General features: G+C 44.1%; 1 protein-coding gene across 3 annotated transcripts in view; it reads right to left on the reverse strand.

The window, feature by feature from the left end:
* SPRED2 (sprouty related EVH1 domain containing 2) overlaps positions 1 to 27,952 on the reverse strand; it is a 129,739-nt gene that overhangs the window by 3,583 nt on the left and 98,204 nt on the right. For all 3 annotated transcript variants that reach the window (XM_073023042.1, XM_007970428.3, XM_007970429.3), the window contains 3 exons: positions 24,016 to 24,184; positions 21,391 to 21,455; positions 2,328 to 2,477 (listed from right to left, as the gene is read on the reverse strand). In XM_073023042.1, the coding sequence (XP_072879143.1) occupies positions 2,328 to 2,477; positions 21,391 to 21,455; positions 24,016 to 24,184 (384 nt within the window). The remainder of the gene's footprint in view (positions 1 to 2,327; positions 2,478 to 21,390; positions 21,456 to 24,015; positions 24,185 to 27,952) is intronic.

The following is a 27,952-nucleotide window of genomic DNA, read 5'->3' on the forward strand; positions in this document are numbered from 1 at the left end:
AGTATTTTCCCTTTCTGGTGATGCACTGCCATACAGGCAGGGGAGTGTGCATATGGCAAGGGCACAGTGTGATGCGTTCTCAGGAGCATGGCACACTCAGATCAAGAGGTAGAATAGGACCTGTGCCCCAGAGTATCTTCCGCCTCCCTCAGGGCCTTCCTAGCCCCAGTGTGAGGGCTACACTGACTTCTAAAGGCTTGCATTACTTTTGCCTATTTTTGTACAGTATGTTCTCTTTTGTAAGGCTGGCTTTTTGAAAATTGAAATAGAATAAGGACACTGGAGTGCCATACATGTTATAAGGTTAAGTCCTGTTTTACGAAACTTCATTATCCATATGTGCACAGTATGTCCACAAAGGATCACAACAGGAGATGCATTTCTCCCTGTGGGTCTCTCCTTCAAGAGACAGGGGACACTAGGAAACACAAGGCTCACTCTGTTATCTGGCTGGGAAGATAAGATGCAGACAGGAGAAGGATAGAGTGAAGGCTCCGGAAACTGTCTGAAGTTCCACTCCTGCCAGGATGTCACAAATAGTGAGATGCCAGACCAAGAGTCACACCCTCTAGAAACCTGCAAATCTAAACTGCATTCTCCCTCAGGGTGGAAGAGGCTTTTCTCTGCAGTTAGTTCTGCTACAGGCTGCAACCCTGCCTTGTCCAGAGCAGCAGACAATGAATAAATATTTATTAAGTACATGCACATAACCCTGGCTCACCCAGGGCCTCTCAGTGGAGGCAGAGAACTGAGACTTCTTGCTTTTGAAGTACTTTGGGCAGGAAGGTTTTTCAGGGGCTGAGGAACGTGGCTCTGGAGTGGCCCACTGCAGTCAAATGCTGACATTTTCTAGCTGGTACCTAAGACTCAGGTTCCCTTTCTGTCAAACTGCATAGGAATGTTTTGAGAATGAAGAGAAATAATCTACACAGGGTGTCAGCTCATAGCCTCGCTCACAGGATGCACGTGATACCTGTCGCCATCAGTCATTATCATATTGTTATAGACCTGATCATGTGCTTATTAGATTTACCCATCACTTCCTACCAGAGGGCAGCAGGGCCATGTCCCACACAGTTTGCCTTAATTCCTGTCAAATTCTTGGTATCAGAGTTGCCTAGATTTTTGAAAATCACGATTCAGAAGGATTTCAAAACAAATCTCGGAAACTGACACAGGCTTTATTAATTCTTTACTTTGGACAGTAAGGAAAGTAAAAAAGTTAACTTCCATCTACTGATACCATAATGTGATTTTTATTTATTTATTTATTTTTTTGAGATGGAGTCTCGCTCTGTTGCCCAGGCTGGAATGCAGGGGCGCGATCTCGGCTCACTGTCAGCTTCGCCTCCTGGGTTCATTCTCCTGCCTCAGCCTCCTGAGTAGCTGGGACTACAGGCACCTGTCGCCATGCCCAGCTAATTTTTTGTATTTTTAGTAGACATGGGGTTTCACCGCATTAGCCAGGATGGTCTCGATCTGACCTTGTGATCCACCTGCCTCAGACTCCCAAAGGGCTGGGATTACAGGCGTGAGCCACCGTGCCTGGCCAATAATGTGATTTTTAAATAGGACATTTTAATCCCAAAATACTAGGAAGCACAATCTAAAATAATTTTTAAAAAAAGAGTCAAATAAATCTAGTTTCATGTTAAAAACAAAACAAAACACCTAACTGCTGTTTTTTCTCATTTCAAAGCAGCCTAGTGGCCACAGCACCCCACACAGGCACCAGTCCATGCCCCATGATTTGGGAACTTGCTCTGCAAAGCAGCCACTTGGTAAATATTTGTTGAACTACTGAATTCTGAGCTCCAGCTACATCTGCCTGAGCAAGACTGGGCCTGTAGCCTGTAAGGCTGGGGGCTCGAGCCAAGTCTGCAGCATTCCTTAGTCCTGATTGTGGCTCTGGGCTTCCACACAAAGCCGGGAGGCCCTTTGGACAGAGGAATGCAGGAGGCAGTGTAGCCCCCTGAGTGAGAACAGACTTGGATTTGAATCTCATTCCATCAGACACTTCACCTCTCTAAGCCTCAGCTTCCTCATCTATAACCTGGGGCGGCTGATGACTTGCCTTGTGGGGCAGTTTCTGAGGATTAAACCACATAAAGCATATAAAGGGTCTGGCAAGGTGTCTGGCACACAGAAAACACTGGATGAGGCTGAGGTGCCACCACCAATGCCACTTTCAGTATGGAGTGGAGGTAAAAGCAGGAGAGCAGGAGAGGCCTGTGGTCATAGACTTTGGCTGAATAGGAGGGGAAAGAGGCCATTCCAGAATCAGAGGCACTACCCTGATGCCCTCAGAGGAACAGGGCTCTGCTCACCTGATCGAGGTGATAGTGGTCCGTGGGGTATGAGTCGTGGAGGTGGCCCAGGGTATAAATCCTCCGGTGCTCACAGGATGTGGGAGAGGAGATTGTCCGAGTAGGTTGCTCTCTCTTCTGAGAGGAATTAGAAGAACTGTCTGTAGCTGTCTGTGTAGAGGGAGGTAACCAAGAGTCAATTTAAAAACAACAACAAAAACCCCACGTACCAAACCTAACATGCACTATTCAAATATTACCTATTCCCCCGTTGTGACATCTTGCTGGTCTTCCCAAAATATTGAGCTTGTCTTGGCTACAACAGGAGGATCCCTGAATGGCTAGATTGTCTAAACACAATGTGGCTGGCTCAACAGGCAGAGAAGCCCAGCCACCAGACCCTGGAAAGGTGGCTTTTCCTTAAATGTGGGAATAGTGACCAGATGCAGGGGAAAGGCTGGATATACCAGGTGCCCCAAAGGTGTGTTCTAGTTTGATCAAGAGTGGTTACCCTGGCCAGGTGTGGTGGCTCAGGCCTGTAATGCCAGCACTTTGGGAGGCCGAGGCAGGTGGATCACCTGAGGTAAGGAGTTCAAGATCAGCCTGGCCAATATGGCAAAACCCTGTCTCTACTAAAAATACAAAAATTAGCCAGGCATGGTGGCAGGCGCCTATAATCCCAGCTACTTGGGAGGCTAAGGCAGGAGAATTGTTTGAACCCAGAAAGCAGAGGCTGCAGTGAGTCGAGATTGAGTCACTGTACTCCAGCTTGGGTGACAGAGCAAGACTCCATCTCAAACAAAAGAAAACAAAACAAAACAACAATAGCAACAACAACAAAAAAAAAAACGAAACATAAACAAAAGAATGGTTATCCCATTTGTGGCCCTGGCTGTGAGGTGTTATGGCAAGCTGGGAAGATGCACAGAGGCAAAAATGAAACTCAAATGTTTATACTGGGGGGAAATCTCCACCTGGGAGAGTCTCAGAGGTAAGGATACCTCTGGGGTATCTTGAGTACTGGATTTCCAGGAATAAATTTTGTATCTTTGGGGTTGGGAGCAAGACTTGGACGTCACTTTAAACTGGAAGTGAGATGGATGACTGCATAGAAGAACAAAGGCCACCTCTGTGAAGGGTGAGTACAGAGCTGTTTTGCCCACTAGAGATGTCAACTTAAGACTGGAGTCTCCGTAACCATGTCTTCGGAAGATGATTAACTATCAGTGCGCACTGTACAAGCAGATCCCACAGGCCCCCAGTATACCACCTGCTATGGTTTGGCTGTGTCCCCACCCAAAACTCATCATGAATTTGTGGGAGGGACCTGCTGGGAGGTAACTGAATCATTGGGCAAGTCTTTCCCGTGCTGTCCTCCTCACAATGAGTAAGTCTCAGATCTGATGGTTTTAAAAAGAGACGTTCCCCTGCACAAGCTCTTTTTCTGCCTGCCGCCATCCGCATAAGATGTGACTTGCTCCTCCTTGCCTTCTGCCATGATTGTGAGGCTTCCCCAGCCATGTGGAACTGTAAGTCCAATTAAACTTCTTTTGTAAATTGCCTACTCTCCAGTATGTCTTTATCAGCAGCCAGAAAATAGACTAATACTCTCACCTGAGACACAACCGAGCAGGCCAGGTGACCCCAGGTGGTGGTCATACTCCACAACCCTCTGGGCCCAGGGGCTATCCAGGGGCCTTGTTAGATGCAGCTGGCAACCATCTTTAAAACCAGGGCCCCTAGAATCGCTACCCTTTCTTCTGCTTGCTTAGAGTGACATATCCCTCTACCCTCCACAATTCCCCAACTAAACAGATGAAAAGAAAAGGTTTTTCCTGATATCTAGATGTTCTCTTTCTGGCAAAGCTACAGGAACTTTCCCTTGGTTATTGTTTTTTACTTGTATATTCCCCTCATCTCATTTGCATATACATATACTTAAATTTATTAATTTATGTATTTGAGACAGGATCTTGCTTTGTCACCCAAGCTGGAGTGCCGTGGCACGAACACAGCTCAAGTGATCCTCCTGCTTCAGCCTCCTGAGTAGCCAGGACAATAGGTGTGCACCACCACCCCTGGCTAATTTTTGTATTTTTTGTAGAGATGGGGGTCTTGCCAAGTTGCCCAGGCTGGTCTTGAACTCCTGGGTTCAAGTGATCCTCCTGCTTTGGCCTCCCAATGTGCTGGGATTACTGCCATGAGCTACCATACCTGGACTTGTCTATCATTTTACATGCTTTTGTTAGCTATCATAAATCATTTTAGGGACAAGGTCAAAACAAATAGACTTAAAAAAGTTCTTTTTATCCTCCTCCCATTTATAAAGTAATACATACTCAGAAAAATAGCACAAGAATTTAGGAAAAACACACCTATATTTCCATTATGCAACATAAGCACTGTTAGTTTTTAAACCTTGGTCCACACGTGCAGCATCTCTCTGGGGACCCAACCCTCCTGGATTTTTCTCTACTTGGGTTTGGTCTATGCCATGCATGGCTGATGCCTGTTTCTGATCCCCCAAGCCATGGTGACTAATTTCAATATGAACACAGTGCTCTCTGAAGCAATATAGAGAGATTTTTGACAGAGGTCAGAAAAGCAGCTGTCTCCATTTCTGTAATCAAGATCTAAGGGTCCTATAAGCCTTGAATCCTGGCACTGGTGTGGGGAAAGGACTTGTCTGAGGATGCTTAGACCCTTTGAGCTGCTGGATCCAGCCAAGCCTGAATCCTGATCCACTCTAGGATGTCCCAGTGATGAAAACCAATTCTCTTGTAACTTAAGCCAGAATACACTGGGTTTGTCACTTGGGTGCACTTTCCCTTCACTTTAGATTCCTTCCTGTGGCAGCAGTCCCACAGGCACCACACTCCTGGCTTCTCTCTAGCCCTTACCCCTCCCCAGCGTCCCTCCTCTTCCTCGCAAACAACTCTTCTTGGTGTTGTATGTGTGAGTGCTAATGGTGTGCCAGGCCCTGAGCTACATGTGGACACGGTTCCTCAGCACAGCCAGCAGGTCACAGGTAAAATATCATCTCCACGTCACACACTGGCACTAAGGGACTCTGAGAGATGGGGAATCCAGGCCATGGCAGCACAGAATCACTGGCAGAGCTAGGACTGAAATGCAGCCTCCCTGACCACAAAGCCCAGGGAGATTTCTAATAGGCCCCACACACTGCTGCCTCTCACACCCAGGTAAGTCCACTTCCAACTCCTATGTTGAGAGGTATTTTGTTGAGATTAACACAAAACACAACTTCTCCAAGTCACAAGGTACACCCTGCTTTATACAAACCCAGGAGATGAGGAGATGATGTCTCACAGGACAAAGGTTACTACAGATGTTAATAAATACCTCTGAAATGAGTAATCAGGATCCTTCAGTGTGATTCAAGTCTCAAGAGTTAAATTCTTATCCAATAGTCACGTTACAGTCATCTATTGGGTTAGATGTTACCCTTGTATCGAACATTGTAATACGCTCTCAGTACTTAGTTCTCAGAAACCCAGTTAACACATCACGGTCACCACTGTGTTAGTCATCTGTTCACCCTAACCCAGCCTATTTTCTGTGACCCATGTTTGGGTTAATAATGTGTAGAGAGTCCTTCTGAGAAATGAGGCACGTCCAGCTTTTCCTAGGACTCATGAGTTGATCAGAAACGCTACCTTCTGATACTCCCATCCCACTTCCCCAACCCTCTCTCCCTGTGCAGCCTCTCTCCCTGCACAATCCGTGCAAAGCTCCCTAGACATTTGTCAGAGGATGTGAGACTGAGAAAGGCCTTATCTGATGAGGAATTTCTACAGTGAAGCAAGAAGGCCAGAAGAACTTAGGAGGCACGTCCACAGTCTACTACCTCCTGAGGGCAGAGCTGAGGGTGTGTCCTAGCCCAGCCTGCCGCCTTACAGGCCCAGTTGTTCAGGGCCATCTGAACTCCGGGAATGCTCCACTGGAAGTCAAGGCTTATTTCAGATCGATGCTAACAGACGAATCTTACAAAGCAGCTAGTGTGACCTAAAAACAAAAGGAATGTACTACCAGGGCATCTCCAAGAAAGGCAAGGGGAAAACAAATCTTCTTTTACCCTCATGCACCTCTGAACTGGCTCTCCAGGAACTCTGCCCTGGTTTCCTTGGGCTGCAGAAAAGCAGCCCACCCGAGGTATGCACATACCTAATACACAAGCAAGATTCTTTTTTTTTTTTTTTTTTTTTTTTGAGACGGAGTCTCGCTGTGTCACCCAGGCTGGAGTGCAGTGGCGCGATCTCGGCTCACTGCAAGCTCCGCCTCCTGGGTTCACGCCATTCTCCTGCCTCAGCCTCCAAGTAGCTGGGACTACAGGCGCCCGCCACCACGCCCGGCTAGTTTTTTTGTATTTTTAGTAGAGACGGGGTTTCACCATGTTAGCCAGGATGGTCTCGATCTCCTGACCTCGTGATCCACCCGCCTCGGCCTCCCAAAGTGCTGGGATTACAGGCTTGAGCCACCGCGCCCGGCCACAAGCAAGATTCTTAAACATCTCTCTGTTATTTCTGTGCACAAGCTACTGACACCTACCAACCTACCAACCTGAGAGCTGTCACCTTCAATGAAAGAGTTGGCAATCGCATGCTCCCAACTGTATCCACACTCGCCTTGCTCTCCAGTGGGGGGTCTATGAACTGTTAGGGCTTTGAAGAACAAAAGCAGAGGTCCTCTGTGACTACTCTGTGTTCGGGGACTTCAGGCTCCTAGGAGGCATGACTGCAGCATCCTGAGAGAACAGGTCAGAGTGGGTGTTTAATGTCTCCTGCTGAGGACAGGAGACATCATGTCTCCAGGCTGGCATTGCCATCTGGGCCCAGCTGACACTGGGAGGTCTTGTGCACTATGATGCAGGGAGCACAGCCCTTGCCACCTTCAAATGTATCCTCTAAAAACTCTCTTGCCTCTGGGTTTGACTCTGACTCAATGTCAATGCCTGTTACTAAAAAGATGTCCAGCTGGGTGCAGTCACTCATGCCTGTAATCCCAGCGCTTTGGGAGGCTGAGGCAGGAGGATTGCTCAAAGCCAAGAGTTCGAGACCAGCCTGGGCAACAAATCAAGCCCCTGTCTAAAAAAAAAAAAAGAAAAAAAAAAAAAGATGTCCAATTAAGAAGCGTGCAACCTAATATGAGGCACTAAACAAAAGAAATGCAGGGGAGTATTACAATGCTGAAAATAACAGGGGCTCAGCTCAGGCAGACTACATTTGAATCATTCTCTGCTAATTATAAGATGATTTTGGTCAAGTTAATGTCTAACTCCACTTTTTACATTTGTAAAATGGGGCCAAAATCTTCCTTGGGGTTATGGCAAAAATAAAATAGGATTTAAAATTTCTATTATATATGTTTTTGAGACAGAATCTTGATCTGTCGCCCAGGCTGGAGTGCAGCGGCACAATCTTGACTCACTGCAACCTCTGCCTCCTGGGTTCAAGCAATTCTCATGCCTCAGCCTCCTGAGTGGCTGGGATTACAGGCGCGTGCCATCACACTTGGCTAAGTTTTTGATTTTTTTAGTAGAGATGGGGTTTCACCCGGTTTCCCAGGCTGGTCTTGAACTCCGGAGCTCAGGCAACCTGCCTGCCTTGGCCTCCTAAAGTGATAAGCCACCATGCCTGGCCTAAAAATTTCTGTTTTAAACTGTGACTGCTGGTATAGAAAGTTACTGATTCTGTGTGTTGATTCTGTATCTGGTTGTTTTGCTTAGCTCCCTTATGAAACTAGATTTTTCTAAGTAAATCATTTTGCTCACAAAAGATAGTTTGGTTTCTTTTCCTATATACATATATTTTTATTTTGAGACAGTCTCGCTCTGTCACCCAGGCTGGAGTGCAGTGGCGCCATCTTGGTTCACTGCAAGCTCCGCCTCCCGGGTTCACGCTATTTTCCTGCCTCAGCCTCCCAAGTAGCTAGGACTACGGGCACTCACCACCACACCCGGCTAATATATTGTATTTTTAGTAGAGATGGGATTTCACCTTGTTAGCCAGGATGGTCTCGAACTCCTGACCTCATGATCTACCTGCCTTGGCCTCCCAAAGTGCTAGGATTATAGGCATGAGCCACTGTGCCTGGCCTCCTTTTCAATATTTATACCATCTTCTTATCTCATTGCATCTTTTGCCAGAGCTTCCAACATGACATGGAAAAACAGAGGTGACAGTGCCCTGCTTGTCTTGAACCTGACTTTGATAGAACCACTTCTAATGAATTTCTATTAGATATAATATTTCTAGGTAACTGGAGTGATTATAAAGTTCCAAAAGTTTCCTTCTATTCTAGATTGCTAAGGATTTTCACCAGATATTAGATGTTATTAGACGATTTTTCTGTCCACTGAGATGATTACACAATCTTTTGTCTTTATTTTATCAATATGTAAATTAAACAGCTTTTCCAACATAAACCTTCTTTGCATTCCTCAGATATATTCTACTGGTCTTTCATTAAATTTGTCTTACTAATATGTGATGTGATGTGATGTGATGTGATTTATTTATTTATTTTTTGAGACAGAGTCTCGCTCTGTCGCCCAGGCTGGAGTGCAGTGGCGCAATTTTGGCTCACTGCAAACTCCCCCTCCCAGGTTCAAGTGATTCTTGTGCCTCAGCCTCCTGCGTAGCTGGGACCACAGACACGTGCCACCACACCTGGCTAATTTTTTATGTTTTTAGTAGAGACAAGGTTTCGCCATGTTGGCCAGGCTGGTCTCCAACTCCTGACCTCAGGTGATCCGCCCACCTCGGCCTCCCAAAGTGCTGGGATTACAGGCATGAGCCACTGCACCTGGCCCACTGTCAAATTTTTCTATGGTTACTATAAAAACCCACATACTTTGAGTAGCAAATAACAAACTCTGTGTGACCTGGTTTCTAAAGCCCTCTAACAGGGCAGTGAGCTGAGACAAGCCTTTGATGAGGAAGAACCCAGCAAGGAGAGAGTAAGAAAAGAGAAGGGAAGGGTGTGAAAGCAGGTGTCAGAGGGTACAGAAATGAAAGTGGGCACTGCCAACATTTAAAAAAACAAGAAATAGGGACAGGGCTGGCCTGTCCAAATCCTCTATGGTAGTAAAAAAAAAAAAAAATCCATCCCTGGCTGGGTGCGGTGGCTCATGCCTGTAATCCCAGCATTTTGGGAGGCCGAGGCGGGCAGACCACGAGGTCAAGAGATCGAGACCATTCTGGCTAACACGGTGAGACTCCGTCTCTACTAAAAATTCAAAAAAATTAGCCAGGCATGGTGGCGGGTGCCTGTAGTCCCAGCTACTCAGGAGGTTGAGGCAGGAGAATGGCGTGAACCTGGGAGGAAGAGGATGCAGTGAGCTGAGACTGTGCCACTGCACTCCAGCCTGGGTGACAGAGCAAGACTCAGATTAAAAAAAAAAAACCAAAAAACTCCCATCCCTTCCCAGAAAGGTTTTTGGGTTTGGGCTGGGTGCTTTGTGGGATGTGGGCTCAGACACAGAAAGTGACCACGTTGGGGAGATGCCACGTGGTACGGGCAGAGGCAAGGCCAGGTGGGCAGTCCTCATACACCAATGGGCGTGGGCCTCAGAGCACTGGTCAGGGTCAGGTGCTTTCTCAGAGGGGTGTGCCTGAGATGGGTCACAGCGTTCTAGATTGGTAGACCAGAGGAAGAAAAGGGGGCTCTAGTTTATCAGTGAACATCTGATCAACATCTTCAAAAAAGAACAGGCTTCCAGTGGCCGGATTCTACAGATACAGGCTGTACTTATTTTGAGAATTCAGATATTTCCTGTAACTCTACAGAGTTTGACAACAAATGAGAGCAACTCCATGGAGCTTCAAAACTTGAGACAGAATTAAAAAAAAAAATAATCGACCTTAATGTTATGATGGCTTGCCAATAAATCAAAATCTGAGTGCAAAAGACACTGGGCTGAAGGTGCCTGGGCTAATAAACTGGCAGTTTCCCCAGGGTCAATGCTGCCTGGTTTGGGTGGGAATTGGTCGGAATGGAGAAAGCAGACTAACCGGGCAACACCTCAGGTTAAACCTGAGCCAGCTCCTTCCTGCTGTATGAGCCTTTTTTGCACAATATGATCTCTTGTTCTTGGAAGCTTGGCTACTCTTCCCTTTCTTATGGAGGGACCTTGACTTTACTGGGAAATTCATAAAGAAGCAAGTGCAGCGGCTCACATGCCCTGGGTCCAAGAATGAGCCTTCTTCATGTAGAAGGTCACCTCTCTGACCAAGGGAAGCTCAAGGAGGTAGGGAAGGAACCACCAGGCCAGACCAGCTGAGGAGACAGGTTGCTTAAATTGTCCATTCTGGGATGGAATCCTGGCTGCTGACCAAGGGCTTTTTGGGGGCACTTTCTGTGTCTTCAGGATGAGCTGGACAGATTTCAACGTTCACATTTCGCAGGTCTTTTCAGTACTATGCGCATCCCCTCAAGTCCCCTGGGTTTTCCTGCTAAACCTTTGCCTTCCAAGAACAGGTAGGGGCAGAGGACAAGGAGGCAGCAGTTGGCAAAAAGTGCTATGGGAAAGAAAAGGTGTGCCTGGGCTGTTTTCTGAAGGACACTTGGGATTATTATCAAGGGGCACCTGGTTCACAGCCTTCTCAAGTAGGATGCTCCTATCCAGTACATGGGTGAGACTATTAGAGGGCTGGCAATGTGTAATTTCTTCCTGCTTCTTAGGGATGGAGATAAAAGGGACAAACCCCTCCTCTAGAGAGGCAAGGAAACAAGTACAGCCACTTCATCATCCTCATGTTCCCAGGAACACAAGGGCTGACTGCAGAAATCACGATGTGCAAAGAGCCAAGCCTTCTCTGACCAGCCTGTCTGGGAGATCAGTGGGCCTACATGTTTTGAATAGGGCCATAGGAAACAATGTTAAGAAATGGCTTCAGGAGCTAGAACACATCATCCAGGAATCACGTATCACTGCTAAGCAAAAACAGCACTATACAGAGAGATTCGAAAACCTCAACTTCAGGCCAGGCCAGGAACCTTGGACAAATTGTTTAACTTTTGGGGGCCTCAGTTTTCTCATGTGTAAAATGAGGGGGTTGCACTAGATGATTTCCAAGGTCTGTTTGAGCCCTAACAATTTCATGTGCAATGCTTCTCACCTGCTCCTAAGAACATTACAGGTTAGAGGAGTTTGACTAAGCCCGTTGCTTAGTTGATTCAAGAACCACAGGATTAGGACGGGTGCACTGGCTCATGCCTGTAATCCCAGCACTTTGGGAGGCCAAGGGAGGCGTGGATCACCTGAGATCAGGAGTTCAAGATCAGCCTGGTCAACATGGTGAAACCGCATCTTTGTAAAATACAAAGTATTTTGTATACAAAATACAAAATATCTTTGTAAAAATACAAAAATTAGCTGGGTGTGGTGGTGGGCGCCTGTAATCCCAGCTACTCAGAAGGCTGAGACAGGTAAATCACTTGAACCCGGGAGGCAGAGGTTACACTGAACTGAAATCATGCCACTGCACTCCAGCCTGGGTGACAGAGCAAGACTGTCTCAAAAAAAAAAAAAAAAAAAAAAAAAAAAAAAAAAAAAAAAAAAGAGTTACAGGATTAATTTAGACTGATTAAGTAGAGTTTCTGCCTTATCTGCAGATGCTACTGCTATTCTGAATTTTTAAAGGTAGCTAACTAGTTGTTACGCACTACGTTTGCATTATTTTTGCTGCAATCTACCACCAAAATACATCTCAACAGTTGATGTAACCAAAGCAATATTCTTCTTTTTGCAAGGGATTCTCATTTTATATATAAGTATTTACAACTCCCCCCACCCCCTATATATATATATATTTATATTAATTCCTTTCTTAACTTCAGCCTGAAAGTGGCTCAGAAGGCTACTGGCTCAGACTGCATAAGCTGCAAGATTTTCCCCGCAGGTCTACTAGGGCTGAGAAACCTGCAATCAGTCCTTTCTCCTTTGGCAAATAGGAAGTCGTCTGCCATTTTGTCAACAGGTCTTTGGGAACAGGTAGCTCCAGCTCATCTGTCCTGAGGGCCTGCATTGGTTCCAGGTGTCCTCTTTCAAAGAGGCAGCAGATCAGGAAGTAGGCCAGACTTGTACTCTTTCACAATCCCAGCTAGCAGGCGGTTTGAGGCAGCTGCTGTCGGGGCTTTGGGGGAGAGATGACTCTGACCCCGTTCTAGACTCTAGGACATCATCCTCTCTCTAAGACCTAGAGGATTCTTTCATTGTGAAATTAACAACAACAAAAACCAACCAACCAGCCAACGAACAAAAAGAAATGGGGTCTCACTATAGCCCTGGCTGGTCTCAAACTCCTACGCTCAAGTGATCTTCCTGCCTCGGCCTCCCAAAGTGTTGGGATTATGGGTGTGAGCCACCACGCCAGGTCAACAAAAACAATTTTTTAGAAGTTTTGTTTCTTAAAATTGTTTTTTGAGTTAGGGTCTTGCTCTATTGCCCAGGCTGGAGTATAGAGGTACAATCACAGCTCACTGCAGCCTTGACCTCTCAGGCTCAAGAGATCCTCCCACCTCAGCCTCCTAAGTAGCTGGGACCACAGGAGTACATCACCAGGCCTGGCTAATTTTTTTGAAAAAATTTTATGTGGAGACAGGACAGGGTCTCTGTATGTTGCCCAGGCTGGTCTCAAACTCCTGGCCTCAAGCGATCCTCCTACCTCGCTCGGCCTCCCAAAGTGCTGGGATTACAGTTGTGAGCCACCATGCTCGGCCTCTAAATTTTAAAGTTAGATGATACGTTGATATGAAAGAAAAGGACTCTAAAAAACCCACAGTTTAGCTTCACTGGAGGGACTGAGGGGCTGGGAGCAGGAAGGCTGGGTTTCAGGTAACCCTGAATATACACTCTGTATGAATTAGTAAAATGGAAATAAAAGTGTCTCACTGTCCACAGCTTAAAAAGATGAGATGATATATATGTAAATAAAGCAAGACACAAGTGGTAGGGCTTGCAAAATGCCTTTGGGCTTCCTGAAACTGGGAGCATTCCAAAGCTCTTATTTAGATCCTTAGACATTTAATTAATGTAGCCACTATAGGTATTACATGTTGATAAAAAGATCCTCCTCTTACAGCGTAATGTGAGCTTGAGAGTTATTGTCATTTAGAAGATAAAGGAGTCCCCACCCATCTTCTGAGACCTTCTTCTGACACCCCATGCAGTGATGGGTCTCAATCAGCAGTAGTTACGGGATGCACTGCTCCCAGGGGTCGGAGGGCTGCCCTCCCGAAACATTTTTGCTTTTCTGAATCAACCACCATAGATCAGGTTCACTAAACTCTGTAGAAGTAATTTATATTTTCAAACTATTTTCTCTTTTACTTGTCACCCCTTCCCTCCTCTGCCCCAATCCCTTACTTCTAAAGGTAAGGACACCAGAAAATATTTTTGATCAACTGATCTTCTAAAATGAGACTGAGGCTTTCAAGCAGGGACAGGGGAACCTCAGACCTCCAGCAAAGAGATGGTTGAGGTCTTAAGCCAATGTACCAGTTTAAATGCACGTCATTTAGGTAGCTTTTCTGCAATAAAAGGAATCTGGTATACTGACAATGTAAAACGTATTGAAACTTAGTTGGATAGCTATTTCCTTTTCTTAAGCTTCTCTGAAAGGCAGCAAGCAGTTTACGGGCTCGCGTTCTGGGAGAGCACAGTGTAGAACTGAGGACAAGTCACTTCATCTCGCTGAGCTGTGGTGGCTTTCTCTGCAAAAATGGAAGTGTCGATCTGTACTCACAGGGTAGCTGTGAGGACCAAATGCAGTCACGTATGCAGGAGTGCAGTGCAAAGTGCCAGGGACAGTAATGGTTCCACATCATTGTCCCTTTCCTTCCCCTCCCCTTGGGCCAGTGAATGGAGACTCAAAGGAAATATGTCCATCCCAAGAAAGTTTTGAGTCCAAAGCACAGCTAACTAAAAGCAGAATCCAGTTTAGAATGTAGGCCTCTCTTCAGACTCCAAACCCAGGGATCACACGCCACCTCACCTTTAAGAAAACACTCCTTAGAAAGCCAGTCGATGAACCCCATTCATTACAAAACTGGTAGATCTGCCCTCAGCTTTAATGTTTGTTGGGGATCGAGTAGGTAGAAAAAAAATCTTCAAGAAAAGGAAGATGTTGTATTCTGTGCCCTTTTGCTTCTGTAAATGAAACCTTGATAAGTACAAAATTCAACAAATTCATTTTTCCACGTAAGAATGAAAAGAAACTCAACTTGCAAATACCCAAAAGCCCATCTGGGGCAAAACCAACATTGTCTCAGTACTTTGGTTTTAACTATGTGCTCTATCCATGCTGTAGACAACACCTGAGGTGGATGGGAGGGGGCTGGGATGTCATTAGACAGAACTGCTCTGAATAGCCAGACAGTCAGAAAATGCAGCTTGTAATAAACAGGATGTCAAGGGTTCAAGCATAGGGCATGAGGAAGGGCCAAGCTTTCCAGCTGGGGCAAGACATGGCTAGAAGGTGATGCTGCTACAAAGGACAGGGCATTTTTTCCTATGAGGAGGAATACTGCCTACCTGAAGAAATAAAGTATAATGAAAAACCAAAACATAACCTGGCCAGGTGCAGTGGCTCATGCCTGTAATCCCAGCACTTTGGGAGGTCCAGGCAGGTGGATCGCCTGAGGTCAGGAGTTTAGGACCAGCCTGGTCAACATGGTGAAATCCCATCTCCACTAAAAATAAAAAATTAGCTGGGCATGGTGGTGGGCGCCTGTAATTCCAGCTACTCAGAAGGCAGAGGCAGCAGAATCACTTGAACCTAGGAGGTGGAGGTTGCAGTGACCAAGATCGTGCCACTTCACTCCAACCTGGGTGACAAGAGCGAAACTGTCTCAAAACAAAATACCATTACCACCACCACCACCACCACAACAAAAACATAACCCAAATACCAGCCCCTTTCGACTGGCTTCTGGGAAAGCATTAAGTGCCACATAAAATGCTGTTGAATGAGTCTTCTCAATTCTGCAAAGGATGGTATGCAGTTGGTACCATTCTAAGTGCATAGGAGAGAAGTCAATTAATTATATACGATGGATGTCTGACGGTGCCAGGGCTTAATTAGGAATCCCGGTTGAGATGGGCTGCCCAAATCCAGAAACAAAATACTTTGGTGGCAGTAGAAACTTGGAAGGGGGAAAGAAAAATCAAAATCTTATATATGGTAGAGGTTTCCCATGGTCATGCTTCTAATTGTTATTTTGAGGACTTGGGCAATAGGTTCTCTAGAAGCGCAAACCTCACCATTATGCAATACTTACATGTAACAAACCTGCACATGTATCTAAAATACACCCTGAATCTAATAAAATAACAAAAAAAGTGAAAAAAGAAGAAAAGCTGCCAGACGTGGTGGCTCACGCCTGTAATTCCAGCACTTTGGGAGGCTGAGATGGGTGGATCATTTGAGCCCAGGAGTTTAAGACCAGCCTGGGCAACATGACAAAATCCTGTTTCTATTAAAAATACAAAAAAATTAGTCGAGTGTGGTGGCATGTGCCTGTAGTCCCAGCTACTTGGGAGGCTGACGTGGGACAGTCACCTGAGCCCAGGAAGTTGAAGCTGCAGTGAGCCATAATCATAACCTACTGCACTCCAGTCTGGGCAATGGGGGTAAGACTGTCATAAAAAAAAAACAAAAAACAAAAAACTATACAATTATTAACCCAGGAAGATAAAAACAGCAGCGATTAACTGGAAAGCTTGGGAGATAGTGTTGGCTGCTGCTCCACCATGAACTAGCTGTGAGATCTTAGGCAAGTCACCCATCTGACTCTGAGCTGCTTCTGCAACTGTGTCTGTAAAATGAGGCAAATCCTCCTTCAGTGCTAGAAAGAAGGCTGGAGCAGATGAATTCATAATCCTTTCCAATTCCAAGATCTGTAACTCTAAGCACTTGGTACATCTACTGCTACCCCTGCCTCCCAACAAGCCAAACACTTCCAGCTAACTCTCGTCACTTACCCTACTTCTAATATGCCATTATTTACCAGGTAGATGTCCTATTTCCTAACATGAGGCTGAGAAAACAGTGGCGGCCACTCCCAGGAGCGCCCAGGGCCACAGACCTCCACCTCTGCTGAGTCCTTCGAATCTATCCTAACCCTCAGATGGCGGAAATCAGGATGGCTGGAACTCAGGTGTCTCTCCTCACTCCTCCCTTGGCAACCCTTCCACGAAAACCCCCTCTCATTCTTCCTTTCTTTTTAAAAAATCAAAGCAGTGCATATATGCCGTTTAATGAATCAAACAGTAACTCCTTGTTTCAGCCCTCCCCATCTCAGCTTCTCACTCCCCAGAGAAACTCATTTTCGATTCTTGTGGGGCTCTTTCTTCGGTATTTCTCTCTGTTTTCAAAATGTCATGGTTTTGCTTCCTGATTTTCAGATGTAGATGTTATTTGAGGGCTTTTTATTATGGAAGATGAATACTTGGCTAATTTATACACCCACAAGTATCTTCCTATAAAGCAACTATTTCTCTAATCCCCCAGATTCAGGGCCATTGTCCGGCCACTCAGCACAATGGCAGCTGAAGCAACAACGCTCGACATAGACTCCAGATGAGCCTGCTCTCCGAGTACGAATATACTGCAGCCGCATTCTCCCAAGATCACTTAGAAATTATCCTTGTCCATCTGAAGATGCTAATAAAATTTAGAAACAATTTTAGAATTCTGCAGCAGTAAATAAACTACCAGGTTTTAACGGACCAAATCCTAACCACAGGAATTTAGAAATTTGTTCATTAAAGGACCAGAAGGCCTAAAACCTCTCCAGTTCTCCATAATCAGCCAGTTTTTCTCTACTCCCATGCTCCATCCCCAATTACCTCCTTGCCCAGCTCCAAACCCTCACCCAGTCCCCAATTGCAGGGCCCTGGGAGGAAGCTGGTCCTAAGCTGGAGAGCAAACCAGCTCAGCTTATCCACAGAGCTAAACTTTTCATAGCTCAAGTTTACCTGGGCCTCCTCAAGACGTGTCAGTTATAGACACCCAACAGGGGAAACAGACTTCAGGGTCTTTCAACTCCATGCTTCTCAAGTCTCCCCAGCTCCAGAGTAAAAGGAAAGCTGTCTGGAAGAGGCACCAACAAGCGTATGCGAACTCTTGGCAACGCCAAAGAACTCCCCATCACGGAATGCTGAAATTTTTTGTTCTTGTTGTTTTCTATTCTTTGCATTATTCAACTTGTAAGTTTGTACCAAATGGTTCAGATGCGGGAAAGCTGTGATGCACCCATATTTAATGCCGGGGTACACCCTTGCCTCTTAGGTGTTTGTGCTCAATTGGATTCACCTCTACAATTGAGGTCCCCCACAGAGCAGAGGGGCCGAGAAGGGACCCTGCTGTAAGGGAGAGAGTTGATAGGAGGGCAAGAAGATGCCTTAGCAGACTTATCATGAGGATGGCACTGTGGGCTCAGACCCTAACTGTGGATTGAGCAGAGACACAGCTAAAAGAAACAACACAAACCTAAGAATCCCTCAAAATCACCTACCTTTAAATAGTCCCTGAGGATAACAATAAAGCAAATGAATAAAATATGAAAACCTATGATTATTATATATACCATATCCATTCATCCAGCCCATTTCATTTTACCTATTTATTGAGCATCTACAGAGCAAAGCTTTGCTGGATTGTAGAGACTACCATGATGAATTACTTGCCTATAATCTAATCAGGTGAAGATTCATTCGTCCAGCAAATAAATTGTGAAAAGAAAACAGAAAGGGCAGGCTTTCAACTGGCAGGAGAGGAATACAATACCAAGTGCTGTGGGATTTTAAAGAAGAAAGAACAATCATAATCGGTTAAGGAGAAATATAAGGAAACATGAAGGGAATAAAGAGCCCAAAACTCAGAAGGAGACTCCAGCAGGAAAGATGTGATCACACACCAAGCTGGGGTCAGTGAGATGGAAAGGAGCGGCACGGGAAGACCGCAGAGGCAACGGTGCAGGCAACGGGCAGCAGAGCATTTGCTTCCGAGGAGTGCAACACAGTTTTAGCATCCTGAGAGGTCAGGACAAGCTGGTCTGAGGGATAACCATGAGAGCTGGGAAAGTGTGAGCAGAGACAGCCATACTTTGTGAGCATCCAAGTCCAAACAGCCACTCCACAGGGCGGCTGGGGATGCCTCTTCCTGCAGGCTTTGTTAATGTAGAATATTAAGGAGTGCTTTGCTCTTGTGTATCAATATCCTGTTTTCCTCCTCAGCTACAGGAATCTCCTGAAACAGAGGGAAACCTCTGGCTCCAGCAGCAGAAACAGAAAAGCTACACACCTGGTTCCTCATGTTCCAACACTAAAGGTTTTCCCACACACATGCTGTCCCCTCAGAAAACTGTTATCATTCTGATCCATCATACATTGTAGGAGAGTCTTATCCTCATTTATACCCTATGATAAATGAGTTCCAAGTTCTAAATATCTGTCTTACCAGTAAGTTTTAGAACACAACCACACTTTGGGAAGCTGTAGACTACACGTGAGCTAAAGCAGTGCTCATGTTCCTGGCTCCTAGGTTCCAGACATTTTACTACCTCAGGACAGAAAATCTAACGACAGGGAGCTCATAAAGGAAGGGGGACCTGGTTTGTAAGTCCCAATGATCCATTTTCTCATGGAATGTGTTCCTAAGAGTCAATGGCCTAATGACTGGGCTTTTCTAGGGAAACGAGGTACTATTGTTAACAGGTCCTTGTTTGTAAACAAATCGAATGAAGGCAATTGATCACAGACACCACGGTCTATACAGAATACAAGAAATTAAGCGGTGCTCTTTCTCCAGTGAGTATGCAAGTGCCTGGAAGCAGCAGGGCTGCTTCTAAACTTTCTTCCAGGCATTTGGTGTTAGCCTAGAGTAGCACATGGATCCCCTGCGGATTAAAGGACAAAACCAGGAGGGATTCTGGCTTCCATCATCCCTTTCCCTCTCACCCTCTTCTGATTCTATAAATCACTTCTGGCAGGTAGCTGGGAAGCAGCTGCGAATGACAGGCTTGCTCTGGAGCACAGGAAGCCACCTTTAACCCGCCTGCTGTTGTTTGTCTCTCAAAATGTGACAAAGGAACAGATGTAAGCAACGTGCCAACTGTTGAGAGGATCTGCTTGGAGCACTATAGGAAGCCTGTTTGGAGCCACACCACACCAGCCAATCCAAGGAAGGACAACTGAGTTCATTTCCTGAAACCCCCTCGGCACACTCAGTTCAAGTCAGATTGGGTCGTCAATGCTCAGGCTACACACCATGCACACCCCTGCTTCCACCTTTGCCCATATGGCTCCCAGGTCTTGAAGCCCCTTCCTGAACCCCATTCAAATGCAACTGAGAGGTTCAGTCCAGCCTCACCCCCAGCGAGGACTTTTTTGATCCCATGCCCCTCCTCCATCTCTCAACCAGACTACTTTTCCCAGTCTGTAAGCCTCTCATGGGTCAGTCTCATTTCTGGAAAACATCTTGTGATCTCTTTGAGGGTTGGAGCCATGGCTTACATACCTTTGTATTCCCAAAGCAATGGTTTTTCAAATCACCAGTTGCAAACCATGAGTAAAATGGAAGAAAGTTTAATGGGTTGCACCCAATATATTAAAATATAAAATAAAAACCAGCTTACAAAAGACACATGCAAAGTCCCCCATTATCAACACCACCACCACAGTGGCACATTTGTGACAATCGATGGAGTACACTGACACATCACTATCACCCAAAGGCTACAGTTTACATTAGGATTCAGGTGTTATACATGCTACAGGTTTGGACAAATGTATAATGACATGCATCTGCCACTACAGTGACATACAGAGTAGTTTCACTGCCCTGAAATTCCTTTGCGAACTTCAGGGGATACATGCTAAAGTGTGAGAGGTGACTTACTTTCAAATGGATCAACAACAAAAATATTTGTGTGTGTTTAAGCACACTCTTGCACAGATCAAGCAAATGTGCCCAAATGTTACAACTGCTCAATGTTAGGTGTAGGGTATGCAGGCATTCACTGCACTTTACATTTCTCTGTGTGCTTGAAAAGTTTTATAATAAAAAATGGAAGAAAATGAAACAGAAAAAAATCAGAATGCAGAGGATGAAATATGATTTGGTTTAGGTATCTATTGACATATGTGTCCTGGGTCACAACATATATATATTTCTTATTGTAGGTGAAGGCCCAGAATTTGAAAATGCTGTCCAGGCTGGGTGTGGTGGCTCAAGCCTATAAACCTGTAATCCCAGCACTTTGGGAGGCTGAAGTTGGAGGATGGCTTGAGCCCAAGAGTTGAAGACCAGTCTAGGCAGCACAGCGAAACCCCATTTTTGAAAATAAATAAATAAATAGGAAAGAAAGAAAATGCTATCCAGCGTAACTTGCTGCTCTAAGCACACAGCAGGCAGGCAATGAACTATTTGTTAATTAACTTCTAGAAGCACAGGATTTAATTGAAGCAGCAAGCTGAGAAATCATTCTGCTTCCAGTTACATCCCATTAACTCAAGCTGTGTCAAAACAGCTAAGCCCTTTCCTGCGTTAGCACATTTGGGCCTAACCTTAAGTCAGCCTTCAGGCCTTTCTTATCAGATGTTTAATTACTCATCAGGAAAGATAGTGCTGGCTTTCCCCCTTGATGCCAGGGAGGGAAGCCTGTTCACAGAAGACTCCAAATAGGGCGAGCAATTGTTCTTGTTTGCCTGGGATTGAGGTGTACCCCAGGACTAGGGACATTCTGTGCTAAAACCAGGACAGACTTGGGCAAACCAGGGCAGCCAGTCATCCTAAATCTGAGCAAAGACTTTAAGAACCTTGGACAGACCTGAGAGAGCTGACAATGCTGTGCTGTGTGGCAGATGACACCACTGCAGCGTAAGCAACAGGGACAGACCCAGCCCAAGAAAAACTGTAGTAAGACAGAGATCGCTCTGATGCCGTCCAAACAGCAACAGCAAGCGCCACATTGCAAAGTGTGCCTCATGCCCTTAAACAAAACCTTTCTCTGATTATTCAACAACTAATCTGGAAAGCAAAGGACAAAGGAAACTTACTGTAAAAACGTCATCATCTCCAAGCTCAGCTTCATTATGGATGGTGGAAGATGATGTTGTTGAACCTAAAAAGACAAAAATGTCATAAAGTGTTTCCCAAGAGGATACATCAAATCTAAACCTTTAAAAAAGGATATTTTAATAAAACCACATTCCATTCTCTTTGCATGTGAATTACCAGCAGAAATAAGTTACCTGGGAATTGGGTGCTTTTAATTTACTTTTCTTTAATTGATTTTTACCAGGATGCTCCCTAAATTAACTTTGCCTGCTGTTGTTCCCAATTAATCTCTCAAACTTCTGCACTGGCTGCTACAGAATAAGCACACGGAGAGGCACCGTGGAGGAGGGGAGAGGCTGCCCGCTCGTCTGAGGGACATGCATCGAGCCCAGCCTCTGTAGTGACCCTGAGGTCCCAGCTGTGTAGTGAGAAAAGCACTGGACGGGGAACCTCTAAGTGAGACCTGCCACAATCTCACTGTGTAAACTATACTTAGTGCCTCTGGTCTTTTCATCTACCAACGAAGGCATTTTAGCTCAACAGCTTGTATGGTTGTGTCCAGTTCTGAATTGAGATATTCTATTTCTAAATCCCAAATTGTGGGCTCCCTTCTAAGGGGACACCTGTGCAACGGGGTTTTCTCTTGCAATACCAAGGCATCAGTGAGTTTGCTTTGTTTTTCCAAGTCAAAATTACAGCTCTTGCTAGAAAACCCTCCTTATTCCATCATGGAACCAGGTGGACTCTAAAGTTCAATGTATTTACTTGTTCACCTTCTTCTTCATTCTGGTATGCAAATCAGGTACAACTGCCCTACTTCCCCCCACCACCTTGAATAGCAGACAATAATGCATGGATCAACTTAATCGGCCAAAAGAAGAACGTATTTAAAATTGCATCAGTGACAGATATACCAAAAGGGAAATTTATTCTCTCTCTTTTCCTTTTCTTGGTTAGATCTTTTAAAATATGCATTTAGAAAATACTTTGTTGGCCCGGCGTGGTGGCTCATGCCTGTAATCCCAGCACTTTGGGAGGCTGAGGCGGGCAGATCACGAGGTCAGGAGTGCGATACCAGCCTGGCCAACATAGTGAAACCCTGTCTCTACTAAAAATACAAAAATTAGCTGGGTGTGGTGGCGGACGCCTGTAATCTTAGCTACTGGGGAGGCTGAGGCATGAGAATCACTTGAACCTGGGAGACGGAAGTTGCAATGAGCCGAGATCGCACCACTGCACTCCAGTCTGGGCAACAGAGTGAGACTCTGTCTCAAAAAAAAAAAAAAGAAAAAAGAAAAAGAAAATATTTTGCTATTACATGAAATTGAAATTAAAAGAACTGCTCAGAAATGATGAGAAATACTTAAATTTCCAATAAGAGACTGCAGGAGAAAAAAACAACAGTTCCATAATATGTTCTGTGTAACTCCTATTGGTCTTTCAGGAGTTCTCTCTACTCCGAATTACTCCATTAAACCAATATTCAAGGAAAACTGGTGGAAAAAAAGCTAGATGGAATGTATATAGAGAAAAAAATTACAAGTAGGAGAATGAAATGTGGTGCAATTAAGTACATGGACACAATGCGAACGTCTATCAATAATATAGGAGCTGTTTTTTCTCTAAACATGAAAAAGCTATGTTTAATAACATTTTAAATATTTGCCACTTATGTCAGACCTATAATTTGAACACTTGTTTTTATCATCTCTTTTTGGCTATCTCATAGTTGTTTATGGGTTCCTGTTCTAGCTAGACTTGTCTTACTACTGATTATAATGTTAGGTAATTTGTCTTTAAGACTGGCTTTTTTTCTCTTCCCCCAAATCCACAATGAAGAAAATGACTTCAGAACACTTTTATTTCTTAAGCAAATGAAACACACATTCTTTGGTGATTAATTTCCCCAAGATCTGAATTTGGCATTAATATGCCTTGCTTGATATTTCTTTCTTCACAGGGCCCTGTCTATGGCTTCTTTAATGCTCTGATTTGATATCTGGATGTGCTGCAGTGGAGAATTTTTGTGTTTGCATCTGTGGACTCTCGCCAAGTCCACTATGAGAACTGACTGCCCAAGGGCCCTCCAGGCCATGATCAGATGTAACACAATGCCTACTACTCACTTACCCATAGACCAAGGCCTAAACCGAGCCAGGGCTCCAGAGGTCACAGATCCCTTTCCTTTTCAGTGGCAGCCGTACACCCTGGGCCTCTGATTACAGGAGGACAGTGGGTAGGCCAGGAGCCGTCTGGGCCCGCCAGAATCCATACTCTACTTCTGAGCCAAGACAGACCAGACCAAAGCCGTTTCAATAGTCAGGACAAGGTGAAAGCAGTCAAAAATACATGCACATGGAAATCCAGAACCTGCCTGTTTGTGTTTTCACAGCAGAGTCCAAAAATCAATTGGGATTACTCCTTACTCTGAAACCCATCTCCTTTTGCCTGCATCGTCACTTTAATTACTCTCCTTGGATATTCCAAAAGTTTTGGCATCTACTGACCTGGCCCCAAACCCTCCCACAAATAAACCACAAATATATGATGGCAGACTATTGGAATTAAAAAGAATTTGGAACATTTCCATAGTCCCACTAAGAATGCAGTGACAAGTTCAATACCTTCTATAAGGTCTTCGATTGCTTTCCTTACTCCCCTGTCAAAGGCTCGGGCATCAGCAGGGCTTTGGAAAGTAAGTCCAAACTTCCTATTATCGACCTTCCAATGATGAAACGTTGGATTGGCTTTGGTGTAGACCAAGTCCTTTCTTACATAGCATTCCAATACCACCTGAAGGATGGAAACACACAGGCTGGTTACTAGTGGAACAGCCATGATGATGTCTGGTTACAGAAGTCTAATTAGGAACCATCACTGGTGGCAACTACCAAAATCCCTCCAACCCCTGCCTTCACATATCAGTGAGTCTCTCCAATTGGAAAGAAGGCTTTGCTTGGCTGCTGACCATCTGATCTTCGCTGCTTCCCACTGTCCTGGCTGTACCACTTCACCACTCTCTCTTCATCACAGTCATTCCTCTTCCTCCTGGCCCCTGGCTACAGGGCACTAAGCTGATGCCCAGGTCTTGGGTCTTTGCTGTATTTCAGATTACTGCTTTCATGTTGCGGTCTTTGTATTGATGGCCATGTAGCTTCCCTCCCCTAAGGCTCCAAATTCCAAAAGTTGAAAAATCAACTTTACTCTAAAATTTCTCCTCTCCCAACTTCTGGCAATGCCAATCCCTCTCCACTCTTTTTCTCTGGCTCAACATCTCTGTGATCATCTTTGCCTCCTCTGCCTATCCCCTGTATTATTAATCACCAGGTCCATTTCATTTTTCCTTCAACAGCTTTTGTATCAACCCCATTTCAGTTGCTGCCACCCTGATCTTGCATCTCTATTAACTTTATGTTTGGATTAATAGAACAATCTTCAAGTTTCTAGCAATTTAGTCTCGGAACTGGCTTTTACTGAGTTATAATGAGTAGACTGATCTTTTTATCTCTAAGATGGAAAGAACACCAATGTTATCAATGAGAACAGGAACATGCTCTGAAAACACTGAATAAATGAGAACCCTAATTCACTCATTGTCCAGTATATCTTCCCTGTCAAGTTTTACTCTTACACGTACTCCAGTTCTCCTTGTCATCTTCACAATTTAGTACCTGATTTCAAACTATTCTCTAACAGTTTCATGTATATTAGTCTTGTTCCCCTAACTCCCTAGCCTACAAAAAGTCCAGATTATAAAATAACTCTCTGTGTGTAACACAGTTGATAGAGATACTAGAGTTTATTTAATATTATAGATAATATTGCAATAATTTGAATGTAAACTTCGTTCTTTATTCATGAAAAAACTCAAACTCCTTAAAATGTTTATTCCTATGGCTTCATTACAAACACCATAACGATTTTGCTAAGTTTTAATAGCCCAATCTTGTTCTGGCAAAGATCTGCGTTTACCACAATGTGATCTTATTAATTTAGACTAAATGAAGGACAGGAGTAAAGACCTGCCTAAATTAGTATACACGTAAATTAGAGAATACCTTTAAGTAAGTATAAATTCTAAGAATAGATCAAAGGAAAAAGAAGGAGGCCAGTAGAGTGGCTCATGCCTGTAATCCCAGCACTTTTGGGGGCTGAGGCAAGAGGATCACTTGAGCCCAGGAGTTTGAAACCAGTCTGGGCAAAATGGCAGGACCCTGTCTCTACCTAAAATACAAAAATTAGCTGGGTGTGGTGGCGCACGTCTGTAGTCCTAGCTACTCAGGAGACTGCGGTGGGAGGATTGCTTGAGTCCGGGAGGTTGAGGCTGCAGTGAGCTGAGAAGGTATTGTGCCACTGCACTCCAGCCCAGGTGACAGAGTGAGACTCTGTCTCAACAAAAGGAAAGAACAAATGAAAAATAAATTAAGGGTTACCTAATGAATGTTCCCTAACTTAATAAAAAAGTGAGAATAATATTCAAATTGGTATATCAAATAGTAGTCCCAAGCAGTTAACTTTATACATTGTATTGAGATCGGACAACAGTCCCCTCCCATAATTCTATTTATGATTAAATTGCTTATTATAGCCATTTCCCCCTAAGAATAGCACAATGATTAAATGTCAGCCCAGCCCCATTCCACATTGGGGAAATCCAAATCATCAAGAATTTAACTAACAAATATTATCTATTTTAGAATTTAATAGTCTCAATTCAAAGTCTCAAAATAAACTTTTTGTATTATGAAAACAAAGACCCCTAGTTTCTCCATATTTTCGGGGTGAAAAAAATTAGTCTTTGGTTGACATTTTCTAACTCTGAAATTATTCCAAAGGTACATTTTCTTAGAAAAGTTTAGGTAAAATGACCGGGCGCAGTGGCTCACGCCTGTAATACCAGCACTTTGGGAGGCCGAGGCAGGCAGATCATGAGGTCAGGAGATCGAGACCGTCCTGGCTAACATGGTGAAACTCCATCACTACTAAAAATACAAAAAATTAGCTGGGCGTGGTGGTGGGCACCTGTAGTCCCAGCTACTCGGGAGGCTGAGGCAGGAGAATGGCATGAACCCTGGAGGCGGAGCTTGCAGTAAGCCGAGATTGCGCCACTGCACTCCAGCCTGGGTGACAAAGCAAGACTCTGTCTTAAAAAAAAAAAAAAAAAGTTAAGTAAAATAGTTCAGCCACTTAAGTGAAGGGGGAAATCAGATACCATCTCTTTATGTCCTCTAAAGCAAAATAGTTATCATATGTATCTAAGTTTAAAGACAAAAATGAAAAGGTTTAGATGCTTTAATCTTCCCAACAGATATAAACTCTGGTGAAGTTTTGACACACATACAATTAGACGCTAACTTAAAACTTGAGAAAGGCTTTAAAAAATACCCGTTTAAATAAGATGCATAAGGAGAAAAAAAGTGATTATGTTCTTGTTGGAGACTTAAAAACTACACAAGAAATACACGTTGTGAGAGATTTAAGTATTAGCTGAAGCCATGAGAACTCCATTCCTACTCATCTCTCCCCTCCCTGTCAACATCTCTCTCTGCCCAGTTCCCCACTGTCAGTAGAGCGGGCATAATCCCAGTTTCCGTTTTGTGGCTTTGTACATATACACAGGTAAGTTTCTGCATAAGGGTAACTGTGTTTAAATGTAGCCACACCTATAAGTTGTTTTTAACTTGCTTTTTATTTTCCTTAAAAATATGTCATAGAGATACAGGAAGGTAAAAAGAATTGTTTAATTAGTCTGTATGGATGTATTAGATTTATTTAACCATTCTCCATACTCATGGGCATTTATGTCAACGAGAATTGGTCACCTTGAAGACAATGCTGCAATTTATATCCTGATCTATATTTCAAGTATAAATCAGAATTCTAGACAGCTTCCTGGTACTTAAAGCCTTTTCTAATGAGTCAGTGGTAATATTAAGAAATGTAGTTTTTTTTTTTATATTAATGAGTCAGTGGCGATATTAAGAAATGTAGTTTTTTTATATTACTGAATAAAATGTATCAACATTTGGAACATCTGCTTTACTCAGTGGAGCATTATTTTTCAGGTGACCAGTGCATGATGTTACAAAATCAGGGATGAGGAAAAGATCTATTAAAGTGAAAGATAAACCAGTGGGTTGTAATGTAACAGAGTATGAAAGGTTCATTGATAGGTTTCAGATTCCACATGGTTGAGTTTTAGTGTAGTATCAAAGAAGAATATCTACAATTGTCTGAAAAGGCTATTAAAATATTTCTCCCCTTACCAACTCCCCTTCTCTGTGAGTAGCTGAATTTTCTTTATATATTTCAACCAAAATAATGTATTACAGATTAAAAGCAGGAGCAGATACCAGAATCCAGCTATTTTCTGGTAAGCCAGATATTAATGAGATCTTTAAAAACATAAAGCAATGCCACTTTTCTCATAATTACTTTTGTTCTGGAAAAGTTATATAGTTATTTGCCATAAAAATGTCATTTATAGTAACAATACTGTTTAATTAAAAGTTTTAAATGTTTTTCGTTTTAATTTCTAATATGGTAAGTTATAAATAGCTG

This window comes from Chlorocebus sabaeus, chromosome 14, assembly GCF_047675955.1.
Source record: "Chlorocebus sabaeus isolate Y175 chromosome 14, mChlSab1.0.hap1, whole genome shotgun sequence".
Taxonomy (NCBI): domain Eukaryota; kingdom Metazoa; phylum Chordata; class Mammalia; order Primates; family Cercopithecidae; genus Chlorocebus; species Chlorocebus sabaeus.